This window comes from Natator depressus, chromosome 3 (genome assembly GCF_965152275.1).
Source record: "Natator depressus isolate rNatDep1 chromosome 3, rNatDep2.hap1, whole genome shotgun sequence".
Taxonomy (NCBI): domain Eukaryota; kingdom Metazoa; phylum Chordata; order Testudines; family Cheloniidae; genus Natator; species Natator depressus.
The window spans coordinates 16146531-16169814 of NC_134236.1; the positions used below are offsets into that span (position 1 = coordinate 16146531).

General features: G+C 43.6%; 2 protein-coding genes across 2 annotated transcripts in view; both read left to right on the forward strand.

Moving 5' to 3' along the window:
* Positions 1-1210: 1210 nt before the first annotated feature.
* Positions 1211-11343, forward strand: LOC141984417 (uncharacterized). Its single transcript, XM_074947463.1, is given in 5 exon segments — positions 1211-1371; positions 5429-6079; positions 7145-7469; positions 7471-9735; positions 9737-11343. Coding segments are annotated over 5 exon segments (3438 nt in total). The 5' UTR covers positions 1211-1328; the 3' UTR covers positions 9891-11343.
* A 2445-nt stretch (positions 11344-13788) lies between these two features.
* CDC5L (cell division cycle 5 like) overlaps positions 13789-23284 on the forward strand; it is a 46006-nt gene continuing 36510 nt past the window's right edge. Inside the window, exons 1-7 of the mRNA XM_074947464.1 lie at positions 13789-13965; positions 17398-17501; positions 18449-18610; positions 19241-19368; positions 20490-20589; positions 21317-21535; positions 22964-23108. Of these exons, the coding sequence (XP_074803565.1) occupies positions 13921-13965; positions 17398-17501; positions 18449-18610; positions 19241-19368; positions 20490-20589; positions 21317-21535; positions 22964-23108 (903 nt within the window). The 5' untranslated portion in view covers positions 13789-13920. The remainder of the gene's footprint in view (positions 13966-17397; positions 17502-18448; positions 18611-19240; positions 19369-20489; positions 20590-21316; positions 21536-22963; positions 23109-23284) is intronic.

Below are 23284 nucleotides of genomic sequence, written 5' to 3' on the forward strand. Positions count from 1 at the left end.
CTGCAGATCTTACTTATATGGAGAAACAAGAGTTGGACACATCTTTGGCAACATTGTGCAAATTGATGGGATTAGTACGGTTTTACCAAAGTAGTGAAGAAAAAGGCTGCCCCTTTCCCGGTCTTCCCTATTCCCTACTGTGTCCAGTCCCCTTCTCCAGTGTCCTGCCCCACCTGCCCATTTTCCTAGCCTTCTATCTGCTCCCTGCATCCTAGCCCCTCCCACCTCCTTGTCCCCAACTGTGCCCTGAGCCCCACCCCATCTGTCCTGTGTCCTGGTCTCTCCCAGGGGTCCTGGCCTACATGCCCACTCCACTGAGACTCCAGTCCCTCTGTATTAGAGGGGTAGCCGTGTTAGTCTGTATCCACAAAAACAACGAGGAGTCCAGTGGTACCCACTAAAGCTTATGCCCAAATTAATGTTAGTCTTTAAGGTGCCACCAGTTCCTCTGTGATTATCCCCGTCCCCCGGTTTCCACACATGTATTGCATGGTCACTCCCTCCCCTCAAGCTAGGGACTCACCTACCCTAATGCAGCTGCCCCTATACCTGGGTGCCCTTTAGATTGTGGGCCAGAGGGGTTTGCTCAGGTTTGGGGGGTGGGCGGGGGTAGAGTCCAGCTGGGAGGGCATATATAGCCCCGTGCCTTGAGCGCCTCAGCACCTCCTTGGAGAGATTCCTAATGCAGGGGTGGGCAAGGCTGCTAGCTCCTTGGGGTGGGGACCCCAATGGGTTCATGGAGACCCCTACTGCTCTAGTTGCTGCTCAGTCACCCCAAAAGGGGAAACTTATGGGGGGGAGCCACAGGGGGTCCCCTTTGAAATGTGGTGCTGTTTTAAAGGAGTCACTTAGGTTCCATGAATCGTTTTACCAGACCCCGCATGGGGCGGGGGGGCTTACCCCCCACCCAGGCAAAGCTGTAGTCGGGTTTCGTGCCCTTATTTTTAACTTTTTCTCCTCCTGGGGGGATGCCTCGCCCTCCAGACTCCCAAGCGTAGGGGGCTCTGCCCCTTGCATGCCCGCTGTGGGCTTTGCCCGCGGGCAGGCCCCTACGTTGAGCAGGGAGCGCACCCAGCAGCGCGAGCAGCCGCCGCCCCCTCCACCGGGACGCCCAGGCTGGTCTCTGCCAGCACGGTCCCGCCCCGCGCCTGCGCACAGGCTACCCAGCCTGGGCCCTCCCCAGCGCCTGCGCCAGCGCCAGCAAAGCTCTCCCTGACAAGGGGCGGGCGGAGGCGTCGCTCCTAGAACGCGCCTGCGTGCGGGAAGCTCGGCGCACGCGTAGTGGCGCGTTTCCAAGGCGGTAGTTGAGGCCGCGGGCCGGCCGAGCTATGTCGGCGGGGCTGCTGAGTCCGGAGCCGGCAGGGAGCGGCGGTAGGTGCCTGGTGGCCGGGAGCCGCCGGTTTGCGGGCCGGATTTGGAAGCGGGAGGAGGCCGGCTGGCTCCAGCTGAGGCGGGGGCCGGGCCGGGGGCGTCGGGGCGGGGCGGCGGAGAGCCCTGGGCGGGCGAGGTGCTGGCTGGGGCTCCCCGGCCTGGCTGAGCTGCGGGGCGGCCCAACCCTCGCTGGGACGAGAGGACAAAGGCAGGGGTCCCTGGGCCGCCCCGGGCCTGGCGGGAGGCACGCTCAGAACGAGGCTCCCCTCCGCCCGCCGGAGCGTTGGCGGGGAACTGGAGCCGGCGGGGGCCTGCGAGCTCCGCTTGCCCGGCTGGGTGGGGGCAGCGTGGCCCTGCCGCCGGCCGTACTGCCCAAGCAGTAGTGGTGGTGCCGTTTGAGTCACCGGCGCCTCGGCGAAGCGGGCGCCGCTCTCCGCGGCGATACCACAAACCCTTACGCTTGGAATCGGGAAACGAGGTTTGTAACCTGGAACAAAATCCAGAGGAGCGGTTGTGTTAAATGGATTGATTGTCACCTGAATTCCTACGTAATAAACCTGGGATGTTCTGTCCCAAACAACAGGGGAGCGATGCCAAAGGACCCCCAAAGCCCTGCAGGGGCGACAGTGTGAACACTCAAGATGAAGCTGAATGACGTGACAGACTTGGTTCTGCAAGCTAAGGGAGCCACTGAAATTTTTGTAGTACTAATTACAGTAACTCCTCGCTTAACGATGTAGTTATGTTCCTGGAAAATGGGACTTTAAGTGAAATGATGTTAAGCAAATCTAATTTCCCCATAAGAATTAATGTAAAGGGAGGGGGGGTGTTAGGTTCCAGGGAAACTTTTTTCACCAGACAAAAGACTATATATCGTATACATTTTAAAGAAACCATTTAATACTGGTACACAGCGATGATGATTGTGACTCTTGGTTGAGGTGAAGTCAGAGGGTGGGATATTTCCCAGGGAATGCCTTACTGCTAAATGATGAACTAGCACTCGGCTGAGCCCCCAAGGGTGAACACAGTTGTTAATGTAGCCTCACACTCTACAAGGCAGCAGGAATGGAGGGAGGGGAGACAGCATGGCAGAGAAAGACAGAGCTACGCTGTGTGTGTGTGTGTGTGAGAGAGAGACTTGCATTGCCCCGTTAAGTACGCTGACCCCACTCTAAGTACATTGCCTTTTTAAGTAGATCAACAAGTTGAGGCAGCTGCTGCTGGCAAGCTCCCTCCGTCCTGAGCCCTGTGCCCTGTCGTGTCCCGCTCCTGCTCTATAGAGATGGGGTAAGTGGGGTGCAGGAGGACACCCTGACATTAGCCCCCCTCTTCCCCCCACTCCCCCCACGTACAGCAAGCAGGATTCCTGGAAGCAGCTCCAAGGCAGAGGGTAGGAGCAGCACATGGCAGCGGGGGGAGGGACAGCTGAACTACCTGGAAATTGATAGCCTGTTGTGCAGCTGCGACACAGAGAACTTAGGGGAACGGGGAGCTGATGGGGGGCTGCTGGTCCACCCTGGTTCCAAGTCCCCACCAGCTAGCTCCAATGGGCGGCTCTTCCTGCAAGCAGTGGACAAAGCAGGTGGCTGCCAAAAGACATTATAAAGGAGCATTGCATAACTTTAAACGAGCATGTTTTCTAACTGATCAGTAACGAAACAATGTTAACTGGGACGACTTTAAGTGAGGAGTTACTGTACTGTGTCCAGATATGTTTGCAGTAAGCAGTCCTAACACAGAACAAAGATCAATAACAAATTCATTGTTAAGTACAAAGTAACGTACATGGGAAAACATCCCAACTATACATACAAAATGATGGGGTCTAAGTTAGCTGTTCTGACTTCAAGAAAGAGGTTGTTGAGTCATTGTGGATAGTTCTCTGAAAACATCTACTCCATGTGCAGCAACAGTCAAAAAAAAGCTAAAAATGTTTGAAACCATTAGGAAAGGGATAAATAAGACCAAAGATGATATAATACCACTATATAAATCCATAGTATGCCCACACCTTGACTACTGCATGCAGTTCTGGTCGCCCCATCTCAAAAAAGATGTATTAGAATTTGAAAAGGTACAGAAAAGGGTAACAAAAATGATTAGGGATATGGAACAGCTTCCATAGGAGGAGAGATTAAAAAGACTGGGAATGTTCATGGAAAAGACTAAGGGGAGTACGATAGAGGTCTATAAAATCTTGAATGGTATAGAGAAAGTGAATAGGGAAGTATAATTTACCCCTTCACATAACATAAGAACCAGGAATCTTCTGATGAAATTAAGGGGCTGCAGGTTTAAAACAAACACAAGGAAGTGCTTCTTCACAGTATGCCTGGGAATGTTGTAAAGGCCAAAAGTATAACAGGGCTAAAAAAAGAATTAGATAATTTCACGGAGGTTAGGTCCATCATTGGCTATTAGGGACAGTAGATGGGGAAGGTTCTGAGTTACTAGAGAGAATTCTTTCCCAGGTGTCTGGGTGGTGGGTCTTGCCCATATGCTCAGTCTAACTGATTGCTATATTTGGGGTTGGGAAAGAATTTTCCCTCAGGCAAGATTAGCAGAGACCCCGGTGGGTTTTTTTGCCTTCCTCTGCAGCATGGGTCACTTGTAGGTTTAAACTAGTGTAAATAGTGGATTCTCTGTAACTTGAAGTCTTTAAACCATGATTTGAGGACTTCAGTAACCAGCCAGAGGTTAGGTGTCTATTACAGAAGTGGGTTGGTGAGGTTCTGTGGCCTGGAATGTGCAGGAGGTCAGACTAGATGATCATGATGGCCCTTCTGACCTTAAAGTCTATGAGATGATGAAGAATGTAACCCCATGCTCTGGGTGTCCCTTAGCCTGTGACTGCCAGATGCTGGGACTGGGCGACAGGAGATGGCTCACTAGATTAATTGCCCTTATCTGTTCATTCCCCCTGAAGCATTGGTCACTGTTGGAAGATAAGATACTGGGCTAGATGGACCACTGGTTGGATCCAGTATGGCTGTTCTTATGTTGTGACAGTGCTGTAGCTGAGCATGGTGCTCTGCAGACAAATAGGAACACATAATTACTGTTCCCTGAAGAGTTAAGAATTTAAGTTAGATAAGATGACCCTTGATTCCTCTTCTCGCCTTCCTGTCCCCGCCACTCCTCCCCAAAAGGAAATTAAAAAAACTGTGTGAGGAAAGACAGAAGTGTGTAGGTGGGATTTTTTTTAGATTTTGTATTTTTATAAGAACATAGGACACAGAGCTCTTCATGTAGATGCTTGTAAATTACACTTTTTAATTTAGAAGAGAAGAGAAATTTTTCTTTTGTTTTTATATTTATTAAAGCTTATGTTTAATAATTTATTTTTCATATTCTCTCCAGACATTTCTTTAGCAGAGCCAAGACCAGTGAGAGCCTTGATGGCTTGAGGCAGTGTGGCCTACTGAATAGGGCAGTGGACTGGAAGTCAGGAGACTTGGATTCTATTCCTGCCTATGTCACTGCCCTCTTGCGTGACTTTGAGCAAATCGCTTTCCCTCTCTGTGCCTGTTTCCCTTCCTACCCTTTGTCTACGTTGTACATTTAGATTGTAAACTAACTTTGGGGCAGACGTTCGTAGTGTGTGCGTGCGTGCGAGTATATGAGTACAGTGCCTAGCATAATGAGATCCTGATCTCAGTTGTGGCCTCTACGCTCTATTGTAATACAAATAATAGTAATTGTTCTTATGCCTGCTGATGGGGATTGCATTGTGGAGTGGAGCTGGGAGACGTAGCTGTAACACTGCACACTATGTAGATTACTGGTGTGGACTGCATTGACACAGCTACAGGCTGGGCTGAGATGTGCTCAGAGATTTGTGTGTTCTGCTGGTGGTTGCAATGCCTGTAAAGCATAGGTATGGAAACAAGGTGTCTTAGAAATGTTGTGGGCAGTAGATCTTGGAACTGCCAAATAACAGTGCAATTTTTGGTTATGTAGATGGGCCTCTATCTTACTCTACATTGAAGAGAATTAGTTGCCTTGTTTTGTGTGTTTTTTAAAAAGCACTAATATGGTTTTTGTCTGTTTTCAGAGTCTGATGTCTTTGAAATTGACCTTCCCATCACGATCTTTGTGCTGAGTGATGATGATTTTCTAGAAAGTGAAGATGAAGAGGAGGCAGTTTTGAGTGGTGATGATATTTTGAAGAGTGAAGAAGAAGAGGTGGCCACTTCGAATGATGGTGATCTCCCAAAAAAAGGCAAAGAGGAAAAGCAGGTGCCTTCAAGTGGTGGTGGTGGTCTAAGGAGTCAGGTGCAGCCCCACTTGAATGAAGATTATGTTCTAAAATGTCCAGAGGAAGAGCAGGTTACTCTGAGTGTGTTTGAGAAATCAAATTCAGCCCAAATTTCTTTAAGTGATCAGTACGCTCTGGGCAGTCGCAAACCCAGCCAAAATGATGTGTCATGCCTGTCAGCTCCCAGAATGGACCCTGGAGAGGTAAATGGATGTGTCGAAAGCAAGGATGACATCGATTGCCAAAAGGTTCCTGTTCCTCTCTCATGTGGTGACAATAAGGATAGAGATGGTCTGACTATTGAGACAAATAGGCAGCTGATTCCAGGAGCAATTTTTAAAGATGGAAAGGAACATGAGACTTCTGCAATCAGTTCCTCTGACAGCAATCAAGAGTGCCAGCCAGCACTCCATTGTAAAGAAGCAGAGAGATGTGTTGAGACTGAAGGTGAGAGAGAGAGAAAAGGACAAGGACGTAGTCATGAGCTAATGTTAAAAAAACAGAAGTATGGTATTGAGAGAGATTTGGGGAGGAAGTGAGAAAAGAAAGAGGTACAAAACACAGGAGTGGGAAAGGGGGAAGAGAAAGGAAGTACACTGAAGACAACTCAGGATAAAGTTACACCATATTGTATTATAGGAAAGAAATTAATAATGGTGGAATTTGATATACCCAGTGACTTTTTTTTTCTGCTACTTGACCACCCCAGTAGAGGCGCGCGCACACAGTACATTTATGAAATAGAAAGATGATTGCCAGTGTTATAATGGTACACAGCTCTTCTGTTCCTTTAATTTGGAGTGGAGGGGCACCATGGTGGCACAGGCATTTTTCCACCCTGGCTAGTAAACTGAGTCGTCAGACTAGTAGGCATTAGGTACATTTTCAAGACCTGTCCACAGAAGTGTTCATTATATGATGGTATGGAGAAACGTGGTACATGATTTACTGGTGTGAATGAAAATGAACTTGATCTCATTCTCATGCCCAGCACAAAATTTCTGCACAGACTTTGTCCAACCAGCAGTTTGTGCTCACAAGTAGGCCAGGACTAAAATAAGAGGTGTATTGCAGGTTGGGAATTCTGTCCATATTGTTGGGGAAAGCTTGCCCTGCACCTCCCATACATTATTTATACCTCTAGTCAGTGGTCTCAGTCCCTAATTTAGCACTTAACTTTGCTCACCAATAAGGATGAGGTAAAGGCTATGAAGATATGGCTGTTGGTGAATACTCTTGGAGAACCAGTAGTTATGTTGTGGTGGTCCACGTCTACTACAGCTGAGTGAAATTATATAAGGAAATAATTTTACCTTTTTTAGCATCAGTGAGTGACATTCCCTACTCTGAATACAAATTCTGCTGGCAGTCAGTAATTCTCCAGTTTTATCACTGGGGCTCTTTTGTTTTCTCTGTTTAGCGTATCATAACTTGGGTGGGAGTTACTGAGATCATGCCAGGCTGTAGAAGATTACTAGATGACATGTCACATGTATTTTCTTACATTTTTAGGTACTGTCCCTTTAGAGAAGGCAAAGAATAAAACTGATGACAGAACAAGAAAGAGAAATGGCTCTACAGATGAAACTCTGAATTGTGGAATAGATAGCAACTTTGAAGATCTGAATGCTGTAGAAGAAATAGAGCAAGTCCAAAGTATTTTTTTTACTTGTATTAATGGTGACTTTTCTACAGCAGGAGAGTTGCTAGAAGATGTAGGGGACTTGGCAATGAATGCTTGTGATAATCCCGGATTAAATATTTCTGAAGAGCTTATTCATCAGTCTGTAATTCATTCTCCCAGGGAGATGGATAAGCGAGAAGATTGTGATTTTTCTCGTGATTATAAAACACCCAAATGTAAAGCATCAGGAAGAGACATTCCTACTAGGTAATGAGCATAACAGTGAAGCTGTTTCTATGGGATTTTGTTCTACCTACAAGAATGAGAAGACACTGAATCTGAAATGCAGGTTTTGTAGCTCTGTGTGTACAAGTAAAAATATTCTAAAGAAACATGTTTGTTCAGCACATCAAGATAAAAAAATTCACAAATGCTGCTTTTGCCAAAGAAGCTTTTTCTTTTCTGTCAATGTTAAACGCCATCTTAAATTTCATAAGAAAATGACCAGGTTGAAAAAGACAAGAAAAGGTAGAAGTATGAACACTGAAAAAGCCAGGAAGGAGAACCCAGCAAAAACACAATCTGCGAATAAAAAAAAGGAAAGTAAGTATGAGAAATTTTTCATCAAAATTGAAAGGGACTGTAAAACTGTAGATGCTCCAGTTATTTTTTCTTGTAAAATTTGTCTCTTTGCTTCACCAGATCCTAAACTTTTTGTTTATCATATGAAGGGACATAAAGGCAGACAGCCTTATCAGTGTCCCCAGTGTGATTATTCTTGTGTTAGCTTGTCCTATATGCTAAATCACATGTACTGGCATGCTGGCTATAGACTGTACAAATGCAGGTTCTGTACATTTTTTTCACTGTATTTTGCAAGCATGGTGAAACACAGTTACATTCATACAGGGGCTAAGCCGTATTCCTGTGAATTCTGCCAGTCATCATTCACAAGCACAAGTGGCTTAAAGAGACACACAAATATTCATGTTGCCAAAGAATTGTGCCAAGGGCAGCAACGCTTTGGCTTGCCTGTCGAGGGGAAGAGAACTAAAAGACCTCCAAAGAGCTATACATGTGATCAGTGTAACTTAGTATTTTACAGTAAAGGACTACTCTGCTTTCATGAGAAATTTCATAGCCAAGTTAAAGGCTGTGATGAGATGTTTGCAAATGAGAGTAATGAATACAATAAAAGCAAAGCATGTACAGATGACAATGATTACCAAAAGGACTGGGTTTCTTCTGGTTCTGACAATAAATGGGATGATCACCTGCTTAATGGGACACATGAAATGCTGGCTTCAGGAGCAGAACTTGAACAGGAGAATGAATTTGAGAGGGATATGAATATATGCTCTGGCAAAAAAATGTGCCAAAGCAGCCAGGAAACCAACAATTTGCCTGTTGTGAGAACTGGATCAGAAACTCTTTTCAGTATTTACAAGAGCGAGCAATGTGATTTAGTGTTTTGCAAAGAGAAGCATCTGTTTTTTCAGAAGGTCACTCATTCACAAGTTCAAGAATGTAATGAGATTGTTACAAAGGCTCCCAAGGCTGAGGAAAATGTTAAGTGTATTGATGTACAGACTCCTGTTGGGACTTCTCACAAACTGTTCAAGTGTCAACAATGTGATTATGCCACTTACATTTTTAGCAACCTTAAGCTGCATTTTAGAATACACACTGGTGAAAAACCATTTGAGTGTAAAGAGTGCAACAAGATGTTTCGCACCTCCAGCCATTTGCGGAGACATAGTCTTATGCACATAAAGAAAGGTCATGAAAGTGGCCATTGCCATTATTTGGGCAGCACTTCAGACAATCTTAAACTGCACTGTGAAATACGTAAGGGCACCTGCCCTAAAAGGGAAGATCTTAGTTCCTCAAAAGACTTAAAGTGTGTCCGTTCCATATGCAGCTCAGAAAACCTTCAGAAACAGATGGATGTTCATGAGGGCAAAGAAAACGAACATGTTCTACCATCACAAAGTTTTCCACAACTTTACAAGTGTGAACAGTGTAATTACATCACTTACATTTTAAGCAACCTCAAGCTACACACAAGGATTCATACAGGTGAAAAACCCTATCGCTGTGACACTTGTCAGAAGAAGTTTCGTACTTCAGGTCATCTAAATCGACACAAGCTTGTGCATTTAAAGATGGAACGCCTTAAGTGTAGGAACTGTGACTATTCAACAGACAAATGGCAGTCCCTTAAGTGGCATTTGGCTTCACACTCGGATGAAAAAAACCTGGTTGGTAGCAAAGTCAAAGCGCAATCACTGCTACCTGTCAAAATATACAAGTGTGAAGAGTGTGGCTATGCTACTGCCCATAGTGGAAACTTTAAGCAGCATTTGAGAATTCATACAGGTGAAAAGCCATACAAATGTGATCAGTGTGCTCTTGCTTTCCGCACTTCTAGCCACCTGAAGCGCCACTTACTAACTCATTTAAAGTTACGCTGCAACAAGTGAGTTTTCCACCATAGATAAATGTGCTCTAGAGAAACATGTAAAAACACACAAGGATAAAAAAATGTACAAATGCCAAAAGTGCAGTGTAACACTTTCCACCATATATCTCTTAGAGAAACATAAGAAACAGCATTTAAAAACTGGAAAATAAAACTGGGATTTGTTAAAATTCCTGAGTTACAAGCTTGGATTTAGGAAGTTTTGCAGTAGTTTGAACTTATACCTTGGCAGAAGAGCACAATTTCTTCCTCTTTGCCCTGTATCCCACCTATATGAAATGCCTTCACCTGGCACTAGGTAAAATTTGACATGGTAATGATTATGGACAAGACTCTTGGGTATTCCCACAGTGTATAGAGTGGAAGTCTGGGGATGGTGTGGAATGCTGACATAAAACACTGCCCTACTGCTATGAGCATTACTTCCACTACTGCGTTAAAGAAGCCTCAGAGCTGTTTCTAAATAAAAGTCACAAGGGGCTGTTTTAAACTAGCTCAGATTGGAATGTTCAGACAAACTTCTGCTAATGCTCATCCATACAGTAAGCGCACGTCATACCACTGTCCTGTCAGCAAGGAGAGGGTTTGATGTCAGCGCTCCTACATTGGCTGTACTTCACTGCTGGGTCACCCTTACACTAAGATCTTCCCTGTCCCACTTACTTGAGTTTTACAACCAAAATATGCTATGTCTTTCTGAAAAGAATTTAAATCAAATTCTTCTCTATTACAAATCAGTAATCTGTAGATCAAAAATCTAGTTAAAAATTAGTCCTTCTGCAACTACTGATATTGCCATGCCTACCTAATACTGCAAAAGGACTGAATCAAGAGGATGACTTATAAAACCACTAGTTACAATAATTGATTATAGAAACAGAGTGGGCATGTTTCTGTGTGTGTGTGTACACACACACACACACACACCCCCCCCCGAAGACAGGTTACTAATAAGGATTCAGCATTGATGAGTGCTGCTGCATCAGTAGCTTTTGAGGCTTAACTCTTGATTTGGACTCTTGAGTAGAAATGTTCTTAAAGTTTTGTATTGCTGTCCTTCAAAGGCCTAATCCTGTAAAATACTGTACCCCTTCAAAGCACTTTGCAAGATAAGTTCCAAACTGTTAGCAAGAAATGAAGTAGGAAGCAGAAGATACAAATAATGGATACCTCCAACCTACCATTTGATGCCTGCTTTCCAAGTGTTCTGTTGCATATCAGAAAATCTCCTTCATTAAGAGGATTTGATGGAAAAGCTGTGGATCTATTAAGATCCCTACAGTTTAAACTGTCTCCTTAAAGGAGACTTTACTAGAGCCGCTTGTTTGCTTATGTTCTTTGTTGTTACAGGTCATTATCAATGAAGTGTTTATTCCAAATGTCTGTCTGATTGTGACAAACTTTTTTCTTTATTTTAGATGAAGGAAATGACTCCGTTGATTTAAATACATTTGGCAAAATGCTGGTGTATTTTTCAGAAATATTCAAGTTTATACTTTTCAGCGCTGCTTGTATCTTTTGAAGATTCCTCTGTTAGCCCTCTACAAAGGACAAATAAGAGAAATATGTAGTATGTATATTTCAGCAATTTGTATTAAACAGTTTAATGTTTGTAAAATGTTTTCATAGTTTTGATGCATTTTCCTAACATTAGTCTCAATCCTAAAATTTCCCTTTATGTCAAAGGTGGATAAAATTCAGTGTTTGCTGTTAAAATATTTAATTTTGCCCTTGTAGGGAGATAACATTACTATGGTTCCTTCAAATATAAGGAACACAATGGTAATGTTAAAGATGTTAATAGAAAGATTAATTTACCAATTTTTCCAACTTAACACTTTGATATACTGCCTCAAAGGAATTTCATTAAATCATGTTGTACTGTCTCTTTAAAATTGCATGTGCAAGGTCCATTCAAGCAAAGAGCTAGGTCAACAAAGTATCTAGCTACAGCTTAGTAGAAATACAGCACGTGGGAGACCCAAGAATGGAATTGGGCTTTTTCTTTCATGCTGTAAGAGTAGGTGTTACTTGAGCATCTGCAATGTATGATGCTAAGATTTCCCCAGCACTACTTGTACCAGGGGATTTGTAATGGCAGAACTTTGTGCCTAGCATCTGTTACAATTACTGCAAAAGATTAAGAGACTGGGAAATTAAAAGAAAAACTCTGTAAAGTAGGGGATTCTAGGTATCCCTTTCTTTAATCTCTTTGAAGCCACAAGACAGGAAAGTTGCACTGCAGAACAAGTAGAGCTAGAAAACGAGAGCATGAAGTATGGGTACCTACAGTGAGATCTGGTACATCTACCAAATGTACCTTGTGGTCTTCCTTATTAATATGGAGGTGTAGTACAGAAACTATAGGTTTCCAACACTAGCTGTTCTCTTGATCTGAGGAGAGGGTGGTGGTCTCTCAGCTGCATCTCCATATTACCAAAGAGTGTGGCTGCAGTGTGCTCCATTTTACAGAATTAGGAGCAGCCCTTAGGCTCCCATCAAACTACTTCTATAGCCTCTGAATAGGGCACAGTTTGGCCTGAAAGATATTTTAGCTCTTTTTTTTTTTTTCTTCAAAAAGTGCCTGGTTTTCTGTTGAGTTTTTCTTATTACCAATGCTTAATGCTGTAGCATTTTGGCTCCTACCAGGCTGTGAAAACCTCTATTAAGATGGCCTATCTCCTATCTTTCCTGATATTTCAATATAGCACAGAAGTGTGTTATGCTGGAGAGTCTACGTCTGAAACATAAAAAGCTTTCTTAATTTGATTTATAATTGAAACCACAAATTCTGAAGAAAGCAGCAAAAATCACTTTAAAATGGCAAGTTATGTACTATACCAGTGGGGGCCCCTAGTGCTCTATAGGTGTAACTGCACGTGCTCTACTGCTTTTGATCTTACCTAGCTAAACCTTGTTGAAACAGCAGAAGAGTGAATGGCCTCTCCAATGGGAAAAATGTGGTAATGACAGATTTTTACACTTTAGTCCTGTTTTTGTATGCAGTGCACCACAATTCTTATTGCCTTGCAGTGTGCCTTTGCCAGAGTATAGAGTATTATAAAATTCATCTTTGTGAAAAGTAAATGGGTGTAGGTGAATTACATCATTTCATGTAATAAGTTATACCACTTCATTTATCTGTCAATGGAGGCATTTGGCTTAAAAAAATAATTTAAAAAATTACAATGAGGTGAAGGCTGTCCTATGTTGTTTCTTGGTATTAGAGCTCAGTGTTCAAGAGGAATATTAATACATGTTGTTGGGTGTGTGCTTTGTAGTAAGAGCAAGGAAAAGATTGTGAATCTATATAAAAACGATGGTCCTTTTTGGAACAAAGTACCCTTGAAGGTCTCTGTGGAACAAATGAAATACATTCCTTTACATTTTCTTACATATAAAAGGCCTTCAGGGTACATGAATGTCGATGTATGTGAAGAAAATGTTCCTCTTCTGTCTCATTTGTTTCTTACCACTAAAGATGGTCTTTTGTAAACAACCACTAATCACCCGAACTTAAATGTATGGTCGGTTTAGTAACTGATTCTAAAACAGGCTGTATTCAACTGGAGTAATATTTAGAGGACCAAATTTTTGTCTCAGTCAAGCAAATAATCCCGTTGATTTCACTAGACCACATACACCCCGCCTCCAGCGCTCCCTCGCCGCATTACAGGAGGCTGTCTCACCTCCAGGGTCACACCCAGCCCCGCTCCCTCCTCCCCCAGTCTCGCTCGTACTGGATCGGGTCTCCTTCCCCCCCCCCCCCCCCCCCCCCCCCGCGGGTCCCGCAGGTTGCTTCCAGCCGGCGGAGTTCTGTGCCCGCAGCACCGCCGGGCGCCAGATGGCGCTATGGCAATGCTTCCCAGCCATGCCGGCTGCCCCTGAGCAGCCCTGCACTTCAGCCCGGCTCGTCTCTTCACCTCCCTCCACCTTCAGAGCTGCGCATGCGCAGCTTCTACAATTTGGCAGGAGCCTCGTCCCTCTCAATGCGCATGCGTACAGCTCCGACTCACGGACTAACTGTGCGTCGCCTCGCAGCTTTGACACATTCCCCGCGCCCTTGTCCGAACTGCGCCTGCGCAGAATCTCAACCGCCCGTAGCGCAGAGAGACTAGTGGTGTCTCTCGTGCGCCGCTGTCGTCTCTTTTCTTCCGCAGCCCGCTCGCCTTCGCTGCCAAGATGCCGCGGATTATGATCAAAGGGGGCGTGTGGCGAAACACCGAGGTAGGGGCCGCTTCCATTCCTGGGGCCCAGCCGCAGGGTCGCCCGCTGAGCCTCCGCTCGGCAGCGACAAGGGGTAGCGGAGCGCATGCGCTGAAACGGGGACTGGAGGGGGTCTTGCGCATGCGCAGATGGTGTCTCCAGCGTGGTCTCCAAGATACTTTTATGTGCCTAGGGTTCTCGAGACCCCACCATCCTCGTCTCCCCCTCTCCCCCCCCCCCGCCTGCTTAATACTTGAGGGTCCCCAGTGTGCAGCGCGGGGAGGGCCCAGATCCGCCTGGGCCCTGTGTGCTGGGAGCTGTCCCCTCTGCAGTCTGGGGTTCCTAGTGTAGCGTGAGCAGAGAGCCCAGATCCGCCTGGGCCCTGTGTGCTGGGAGCTGTCCCCTCTGCAGTCTGGGGTTCCTAGTGTAGCATGTGCAGGGAGTCCAGATCTGCATGGGCCCTGTGTGCTGGGAGCTGTCCTCTCTGCAGTCTGGGGTACCGAGTGTGTAGCATGAGCAGAGGGCACAGACCCGCCTGGGCCCTGTGTACTGGGAGCTGGCTCTGCTGCAGGCTGGGGTTCACAGTGTACAGCACTGCTAGGGGTCTCAGATCCACATGAGCATCTGTGTGCTGGCAGTGGTCCCCAGTGTGCAGAAATGGGCAGGGGCCCCTTCAGCACTGGGAACCGGTTCCTCTGCAGGCTTGGGTCGCCAGTGTGCAGTATGAGTAGGGGACTCATGTCCACATGTGCCCTGTGTGCTGGGAGCTGGTCTCTCTGCTGGGGTTCAGAGTGTTCCGCATGGCCAGGGGGTCAGAGCCACATGGGTCCCTGTGTGCTGGAAAGTGTTTCTTTCTGTAGAATGCTTTATCTCTCCCTATGAGGAAGGGTGAGGAAAAGTATAGGCTGCTCTCCTATGGTAAGAAGCATTTCTGACAAAGTAATTATGTGGTCCTTCAATTAGGTAAAGTTGGGTCATATCCTGACATACAAGCACAAACGTTTCCCTCCATCTGGCAAGGCCTGTATTCTCCTACCTTCTCAGACCTTCAGAGATATTCTCTCCCCTTTGTCCTTATCCTCTCAAAGGATGATGACCTCAAGAATGCATCTCCTCTGAGGGCTCTACAGAGGCTAGAGTCTTACCAGGATGACACCGCAGCAAGTGCTTGTGTTTGGTGTTGTACTGTGGTGATTGTTTCACAATAAACATATGTGTGGCTACATGATTGTCATGCAAAAAATGATCAGTGATTATTTGTACATCTTATCAATGTTATTGCTGTGGTGCTAACTTGTAGCAAATGGACTCTTGCGGCAAGAGATGGAAGTATGATAAATATAGAGAGAAGATTTTTTTCATTTAAAAAATATGTATCTATTCCCCAGTAGTATCCCAAACCAAAACTCAGCAGCCTATGATTAAAGCCACAATGCACTCTGAAGACTTGTGTACACTACGAAAAACAACTTTGTGCAGTTAAACTGGTGCGGAACTTAGTTTAACTGCAAATGTCTATTGTTGGCAATGGATACTCTTCTTGTATAGACTAGGCTATAATAAGCATTTGTGGAGCACTTGGTAGATCACTTATTTGATTACTCTGCGTGCTTTTCTCTACACTGCCACTTAAGTCAGTGTAACTTAGGTTGCTCAGGGGTGTGAAAACAACATCCTGTGAGCAACATAAGTTACATCGACTTAGCACAGTGTGGACATTGCTTTATGTCAGAGGAAGACGCTCTCCTGCCAATATTAGCTTCCGCCTCTCATGGAGGTGGAGTAATTATCCTGACAGAAGAGCGCTCTCCTGTCACCATAATGCATCTTCACCAGACGCACTACAGCGGCGCAGTTGCATTGGTGCAGCTGTGCCAATGTAGTGCAGTAGTGTAGACTTTCCCTTAGAAAAAGATGCCATCTGATCCCAGGAAAACTTCAAAGGGTAACTGAGCTTTTCAGCTTTTGTTCACATCTCTGGTCACAGTACCAGTGCATGCATTTTATGGTTTCCATGCTAGAATAGTTTGCAACAGGTCCATAACTTTCTTCCCATAATCTCCTAAATTTGGGGGTTCTAACTTTACTCTAATAAAAGTGAAATTTAAGGCTTCTGTTGAAGAGGGGAAGTTTGGGTTTGGGGACATGTAGTTCTTTCTCTTTCATGGGATTGATGCTTCTATAACTTTGTCTTTTGAGACAAAACTGTTCTATCTCAACACAGGTTTGCATTCCAGTGTCTTGAAGTTATCTTCACTATGTCACCTGCCATCAGGAAGTCATGGTGCACACCTTGTCTTGTGACGTAGTATCAGCCCTGATGTAGTGTAGTGATGTAGTGTCAGCCCTAATGGACACTTTATTGTGAGGTAACCCTGTGAAAAATGGAGCTGATGTTTACTGAATTCTTGTGGTGAAGATTTCATGACACTTGGAGATCATATCCTCTTTCCTCTGTTTGAAGTCTTCTCAGGATCTGCAGCTGTTTCAGTTGAAACATCTGCAAATGGGATATTTCATAAATAGATTTCATATGCTATTGGTTGTTTGGTACAAAAACTTTTAGCACTCCTAAGTAATGTATTTGCCATTAAACTGTAAAATTAAGTGTGCCTATAGTTGCCTTGTCACAAAACAAGTGTTCCTCACAACACTTTGTTCATACTACACATCACGTGCGCTACATCATGTATATCATAATGATCGCTATCCCCAAACAAAGTTGAGAATAGGAAATGGCTGTTAATCTGCCATGTATTGTATTAAATGACTATACAAGAACAGAAACTTGCTTAGGGTTAGGATGCAAATATCAAAAAATAAACATTTCTAGCTGTGACCAGATCTGCAACCAAGTGCTTGTCTTGTTACTGATTTCTTCTTTTAGGACTTTCAAAGCTTGCTGTTCTTTAGCCAGTTGGCTCAATTTCCATCGCAAACTTGAAACTTCCAATTGAAGGGACATCATCAACTTGAAATCTACTCAATTTAAAAAAAGTTGAAAGTGGTTTTAGGTGCCATATATGCCCCAATTTTCATGCTTTTACAATGTCCTATTGTTAAAAATATTTTCTCACCACTCTTGTTGTGTGAAGGATTCACACAACCCTGGAAACTTACTGTACAGGAGAAACGATGAAACTGGCCATTCACCAAGTGCTGTCAAATACCCAAAGTAAATGGTAATAATTTTCTTTTGATAACCTCTTTCAGCTATAGTAATTTTAAATGTCAGCTGTAACATTAATGACATTGGTGAAACAGCCCTAAATCTTCACTCACCTTCGATGAGAGCACAATTTTGGGGAAAAGAGGGTTACTTTGCCCTTCCCACCTGGCCACCACCCGTATCAAACCCTCTCCTCTATCTCTCCTCACAGAGCTCAAAGCAAGCATTCATCTCTGATAAAGTTTTCTAGTGACCCATTGTAATAAGAATTCTTTTGTTTTAAGGATGAAATTCTTAAAGCAGCTGTGATGAAATATGGCAAAAACCAGTGGTCTCGTATTGCTTCCTTGTTGCACAGAAAATCAGCAAAACAATGCAAAGCCAGATGGTAAGTAGAGAACACAGTAAGTGGGAAAGCGAGATCCATAGTTAGTGTGAATTTAAAGGTTATTATAGAGTTTGTCAGTGGTTCAGGTTCAGGGGAGAGAGAGATGATTCTTATTTGATGTCATCTTCTGCAGATATCAAACTTGTATTCCTTGAAAGTAACATGAGCAAAAATAGAAAGCCATTCACTTTACGGATGACATCAGTGACATCACATAAACTGAAGTTACAGGATCATTATGAAAATTCAGTTCATAATAATCACTTTGTAGTCTGACGTACATATTTTAACGAGATATTTGTCAGAAAGAAACTGCACAAAGAAAATTCACTTTAAATAAGCTCTTTGTATTAATATAAAGAGGCTTTCAGACCATTCAGTTTAGCCTCCCCTTTTTTTATTTTCCAGTACTAGATTTGAATGTGTACCAAAAAACCCCAAACCCTTAAAATTAACACACATGTACTAACAAATCCATATGAGATTTAGACCCCAATCCTGCAGACACTGAAGCGCACATGCTAAACTTAGTGGAAGCATAATCTAACGGAACTACATGCATACTTAAAATTAAGTGTGTGTTTAAGTATTTGCAGTATCGGGACCTTAATTGTTCTCCACCATTTCTTGTAACCATTTGAAAATGGTATGTAAAACCACATTACTAATGAAGACTAGTTTTGTGAATCCTGTCTTGTGGCAAAAAAAAGTGAGGATGAGGAGAGATGGGAAGATCTGTATGACAAATGAGAACAAAACATAAAGCTTTATATGTATAAAAGTGCTACCTATAATACATATTTTTAAATACCATAGATTAGATATATCCAGGATGAGATTCTAAATCTTATCATAATGGTGTGTGGAAGCAATATGACCTGCTCACAACTGAATTGTCATAAACTGTCTCAGAAATGCCCTCCTTTAATTTTACGACCGTGTAACAGGTACGAGTGGCTGGACCCAAGTATCAAAAAAACAGAATGGTCACGGGAAGAAGAGGAGAAACTATTACACTTGGCCAAGCTAATGCCAACCCAGTGGAGGACCATTGCTCCAATCATTGGAAGAACAGCTGCGCAGTGCTTGGAACACTATGAATTTCTGTTGTAAGTGACTCTATTTTGCTAAACATAAATAGCATGAAAATGTTTGTAGTTTGTTACATAGACATCAGGAGGTTGCTGGCTGTGTGGACATATTCTCTTCTCCTTCCCTGCTGCTGCAGCTGGAAGGGCTTCCAGTTGGCTTGGGCCTTCTGTAGGCTGCTTGGTTGGGCTACCTAGCTTGATGGGAAAGGCTCCTGGTCCCTGGTGGCCTGGAGGGAGGCAGAGAGAGAAATGACTGGCCCATTTCCTGGCAGGAGTTGCTAGCAGGCCCGTCTTGCAGCAGTTCTCTATTATCAATATCTTTTCATGTACAGCTGTTACCCACAACAGGTGAGTTCACTCCTGTCACCCTCATTACTACTGACTTGTCCACTTTGCACGTTTCATTGCCTCTCTTTCGGTTGTTTTTATTAATTTGTGATGCTTTTGTTCTGGTAGCTTAAATATTAGTGTTCAATGATTCATAATTCTTCTCTGCAGTTAGTAAATGTCTGTAATATTTACTGTGAGCTACCAGCTTACATTTCTTGGGCTTTTTTGGGGGGTTGGGATTTCAGGAGACAGTTACTCATTTTCCCCAGATTCATAAAATGGGTCATATCGCCTGAACGTGCTGGTACATCTTTGCAGGGATAAAGCTGCTCAGAGAGACAATGAGGAAGAAACTGCAGATGATCCTCGAAAACTGAAACCAGGAGAAATTGATCCAAATCCAGAAACCAAACCAGCCCGGCCAGATCCTATTGATATGGATGAAGGTAAATTAAGAATATGTTACACGTATGCATATTTTTTAACAATTCAGTCTCTTGCAGTTCCTTTGGCCTTTGTTTGATTCATCCTGTCTCTTCTGTTCTCTCTGTTTTTTCAGGCTCCTATCTCTGTTCCTCATACAGTCTTTATCTTGTATTCTGCCTCAGGCCCTCTGTTTCACTCTCGTCTTTCAGGTTTCCTCTTTCTTTTCTTCAGTTTCATGGAATCTTAGAGTATCAGGGTTGGAAGGGACCTCAGGAGATCATCTAGTCCAACCCCCTGATCAAAGCAGGACCAATCCCCAATTTTTGCCCCAGATCCCTGAATGGCCCCCTCAAGGATTGAACTCACAACCCTGGGTTTAGCAGGCCAATGCTCAAACCACTGAGCTATACCTCCCCCCAATTTCATATGGTCCCCTTCCTCCTTTGGATCTGCTCCCCTCCTTCTCTTCTGTCTCTTTGTCACCTGTTTCCTTGGATGGTTGTTTTTTTATTTCACTGCCTGGCTTTCTACTATTTACTGCCCTTCCACTGGTAATGCTCCTCTCTGTGTCTTCACACCAGATAATGTCTCCTAGATGAATCATTACTGAAATGTACCAGTAAAAATTCTTCTGTGTGTTACACCAGTGATATTTGAGACTAACTGTTAGGAGGGGTAGGAGTCCATGAAGGTGCCCCGGGTGAAGATTGAATAAGGACTGTTCTTGAATAGTAATAGTTTCTCAAGTGTCATGTTCCTGTCATCATAATAATAGGTCAGTCATCATTATTGTGTAGGCCTAAATATAAATGAAATTGTTTTCTATTATTGTGCTCAATCTCCCTTTTACTAGGAATATTCTGATATCAGTTTAAACAGCCTCGTACATCAGTGAAATATTGCCAACATTATGAATGTTCTTGTGATCTGTTTGGTTCATCTGGTTGGTGGCTTGATCTCTTGTGTTCATCTGGTTGTTTGTGCTCATTGTAAAGAGAGAATGTAGAGGGCATGGGGAATCCATGCTGGCACACCGATCCTGGCAGCTTTCTAAAGGTTTTCTTCTGATCTTAATATTAACCCCCAGCTCCCCAATATAATGTGAAAAATTAGTAACCTTCTTTCTCTATACTTTTTGCAGATGAACTTGAAATGCTATCTGAAGCTAGAGCACGTCTGGCTAATACTCAGGGAAAGAAGGCCAAGAGAAAAGCAAGAGAGAAGCAGCTGGAAGAAGCTAGGTAGACACACCCCATCCCTTCCACTTGTCTGCTCTGTTGTCTCTTAAGTTTTTAGTTTCTCCCTCTGTCCCTTTCACATGGAATCCCTTTCCTGAACCGATCTATGAAACCACTGCTCTCTCGTCTTTCAGCTTCTCTTCAAGACCCACCTCTACTGAGATGCCAAAAAGAAATGAGCAAGTTGATGATGCTTGAAAGAAAGATGCGATTAGTTGCCACTTTGCTTTATCTAGTTAGAATGATTTTAAAAAATAATGATTTGCAAATGTGTATATAACAGCAGGATACGGTGTACCCTTCTCCCCTGTCCTTCATATGCTGCTCGTCTTCTTGGGCCCCACTCCTGTAAAGACTTACGTGTGCTTACACTGATGCAATAGAATTACTCAAATTGACTTCACTGGGACTACATGCAATGTACAAATTAAAGCACTTACTTAAGTTTTTGCAGGATCAGGGGTTTAGATTGTAATCTTTTCAGGGCATCAGGGGCTGTGTCATCGTATCTTTGGATGTGTTTGCACAGCACCTAGCACAATGAGTCTGCAGCCTGACTGGGGCATCTGGGTGCTCCTGGAATATAAACATTTAATAATGTCAGTGCTATTATGGTCCATCACATTTTATAGATAATATCTCATCCCTAAGTAATATCTGATGTTAGCAGGTGACTGTTGTACAGGAGGCATTAAGTTTGAATTAAGTAGCATTTTCTGTGTTTCCTCAGACGTCTTGCTGCTCTCCAGAAGAGGAGGGAACTTAGAGCTGCGGGGATAGAGATCCAGAAGAAAAGGAAAAAGAAGAGAGGAGTGGATTACAATGCAGAAATCCCATTTGAAAAGAAGCCTGCTCCTGGCTTTTATGATACATTGGAGGAAAACTACCAGGCACTGGATGCGGACTTCAGGAAGCTACGTCAGCAAGACCTGGATGGAGAATTAAGATCGTAAGTTTGTTTTAAATTTTGTGAGTAATTTTTAGTGCTCATGTAACAGAGGCCTGGTATGGGCAAGTGTGTTCCTCACTGGGCATATGCCAGTGCACCTTGATTCTGACTTGCAGGCCGCTTCTCTTCAGTTCTAGGTCTCTTATGATTACTTGTCTTGGTGAATTTTGTGTCAGTTTAATAATGTGGAAAAATGTTGACTAGACACAAGAATGAGGCTCCCAAACTCTTTTTTTGCTCTTTTGAACCTAAGAATTTCAAGGCTTTAAGGAATTTAAAGATTGCATCACCAACTCTGTCATATTTTTACATCAGTAAGATAATTGCATTTTAGTTTTCATCAGAGAAATGACTGATTTTTCTTCCTACAAAACATGGCTTTATTAAATTGCTTGTAAGAGCAGTTCTGACATGTGGTGGCAATACTTTGTTTGTTTTATTGCCATTTTGCCACATGTGATTATATTATTATTAGAATCAGCTCAAGTCCTTTTTTTTATTTAACAAAATTGTCTCTGAAAATGTTTGCTGGAGAAGCGACAAACGTTGTCAAATGGAACAGCAGAGCTAGCCAGCATGCTGTTGTTTGTACTTCCACAATTCACTTCCAGTTACTTCTGCCAACTGTTCCCTGTTGAGTGAGCAGATCCAACAATCCATCCAACTTGATTTACTAGCTCTAATCTAATTAATTTTTCTTTTAATATTTCCTAGTTTAGGCAATCCATTGTATACAGCATAAATAGCAGACAGCTGTGAATTACAGAGCTGCAATTCCAGCAAGAGCGTCATGTGATTGTGAACCATGAGAAGGAAACTCAAGTGGCTTCACCAGAAACTCTTGTTGGAATTATAGCCCTTAATTCCAGTGTTGTTGTTTAAAAAAGTGTGTGTAATATATAGATTCAAACCTGGCTCCATGCCCTACTAACTCTTCCTCCAACTTTCCTTGCAAGAGTTCATGTGCTGCTTCTTTTACTATTCCTTAAAGGGCAGAGCCTTGTTTCCTAAGCTCCCATCGCTCCCTGGCTTCCTCCTACCACTTGTTGGAGGAAGGACAGCTCCTGCTTGCTTACACTTGGGGCTTCTTAGCATTTTTCAGTGCTCCTCCCTCTTCTTGCAGTCACTGGCATGCTGGCGAGCACCAATGGATGTCTACTAACTGCAGCCGAAGTAGCAAGCTGTTTCCTAAATCCCATTATTTACAGATGTGACATTCCTTTTCTTATTGCATGGTCTTCAATCCATGTATTATCAATTGACTTCTGATCCACAAGGCTGCTACCTCTTCCTGAAATATGTTTTGTTACAGCATATCCCACCTTCACCAGCTAGAGCAAAGGATTTTCTGTCTCTCTCTGAATTGCCAGTTTTGCTTTGCTGATCAGTTCTGAGCGTTTTAAATGACTTTCTTGTCCATTGTGACAGGGAGAAGGAAGGAAGAGAGCGCAAAAAAGACAAACAGCATATGAAACGGAAGAAAGAATCTGACTTGCCTTCAGCTATTCTTCAGACCAGTGGAGTGTCAGAGTTTACTAAAAAAAGAAGCAAACTAGTGCTTCCAGCACCTCAGGTAAATTGTCGATCAGATGCAAACTGTTACCATCTGTCTGATATTTGGTGGCCTGTGTGAAATGAGTCGAATGGTCACAGTTCTGTACCTAGCATACCACAGTTGTTGCAGAGACCAAGGTTCAAACGGGCATAGAGGTGCTTTTCCTAGGTTAGAGCTGACATACGTTGGCAGCA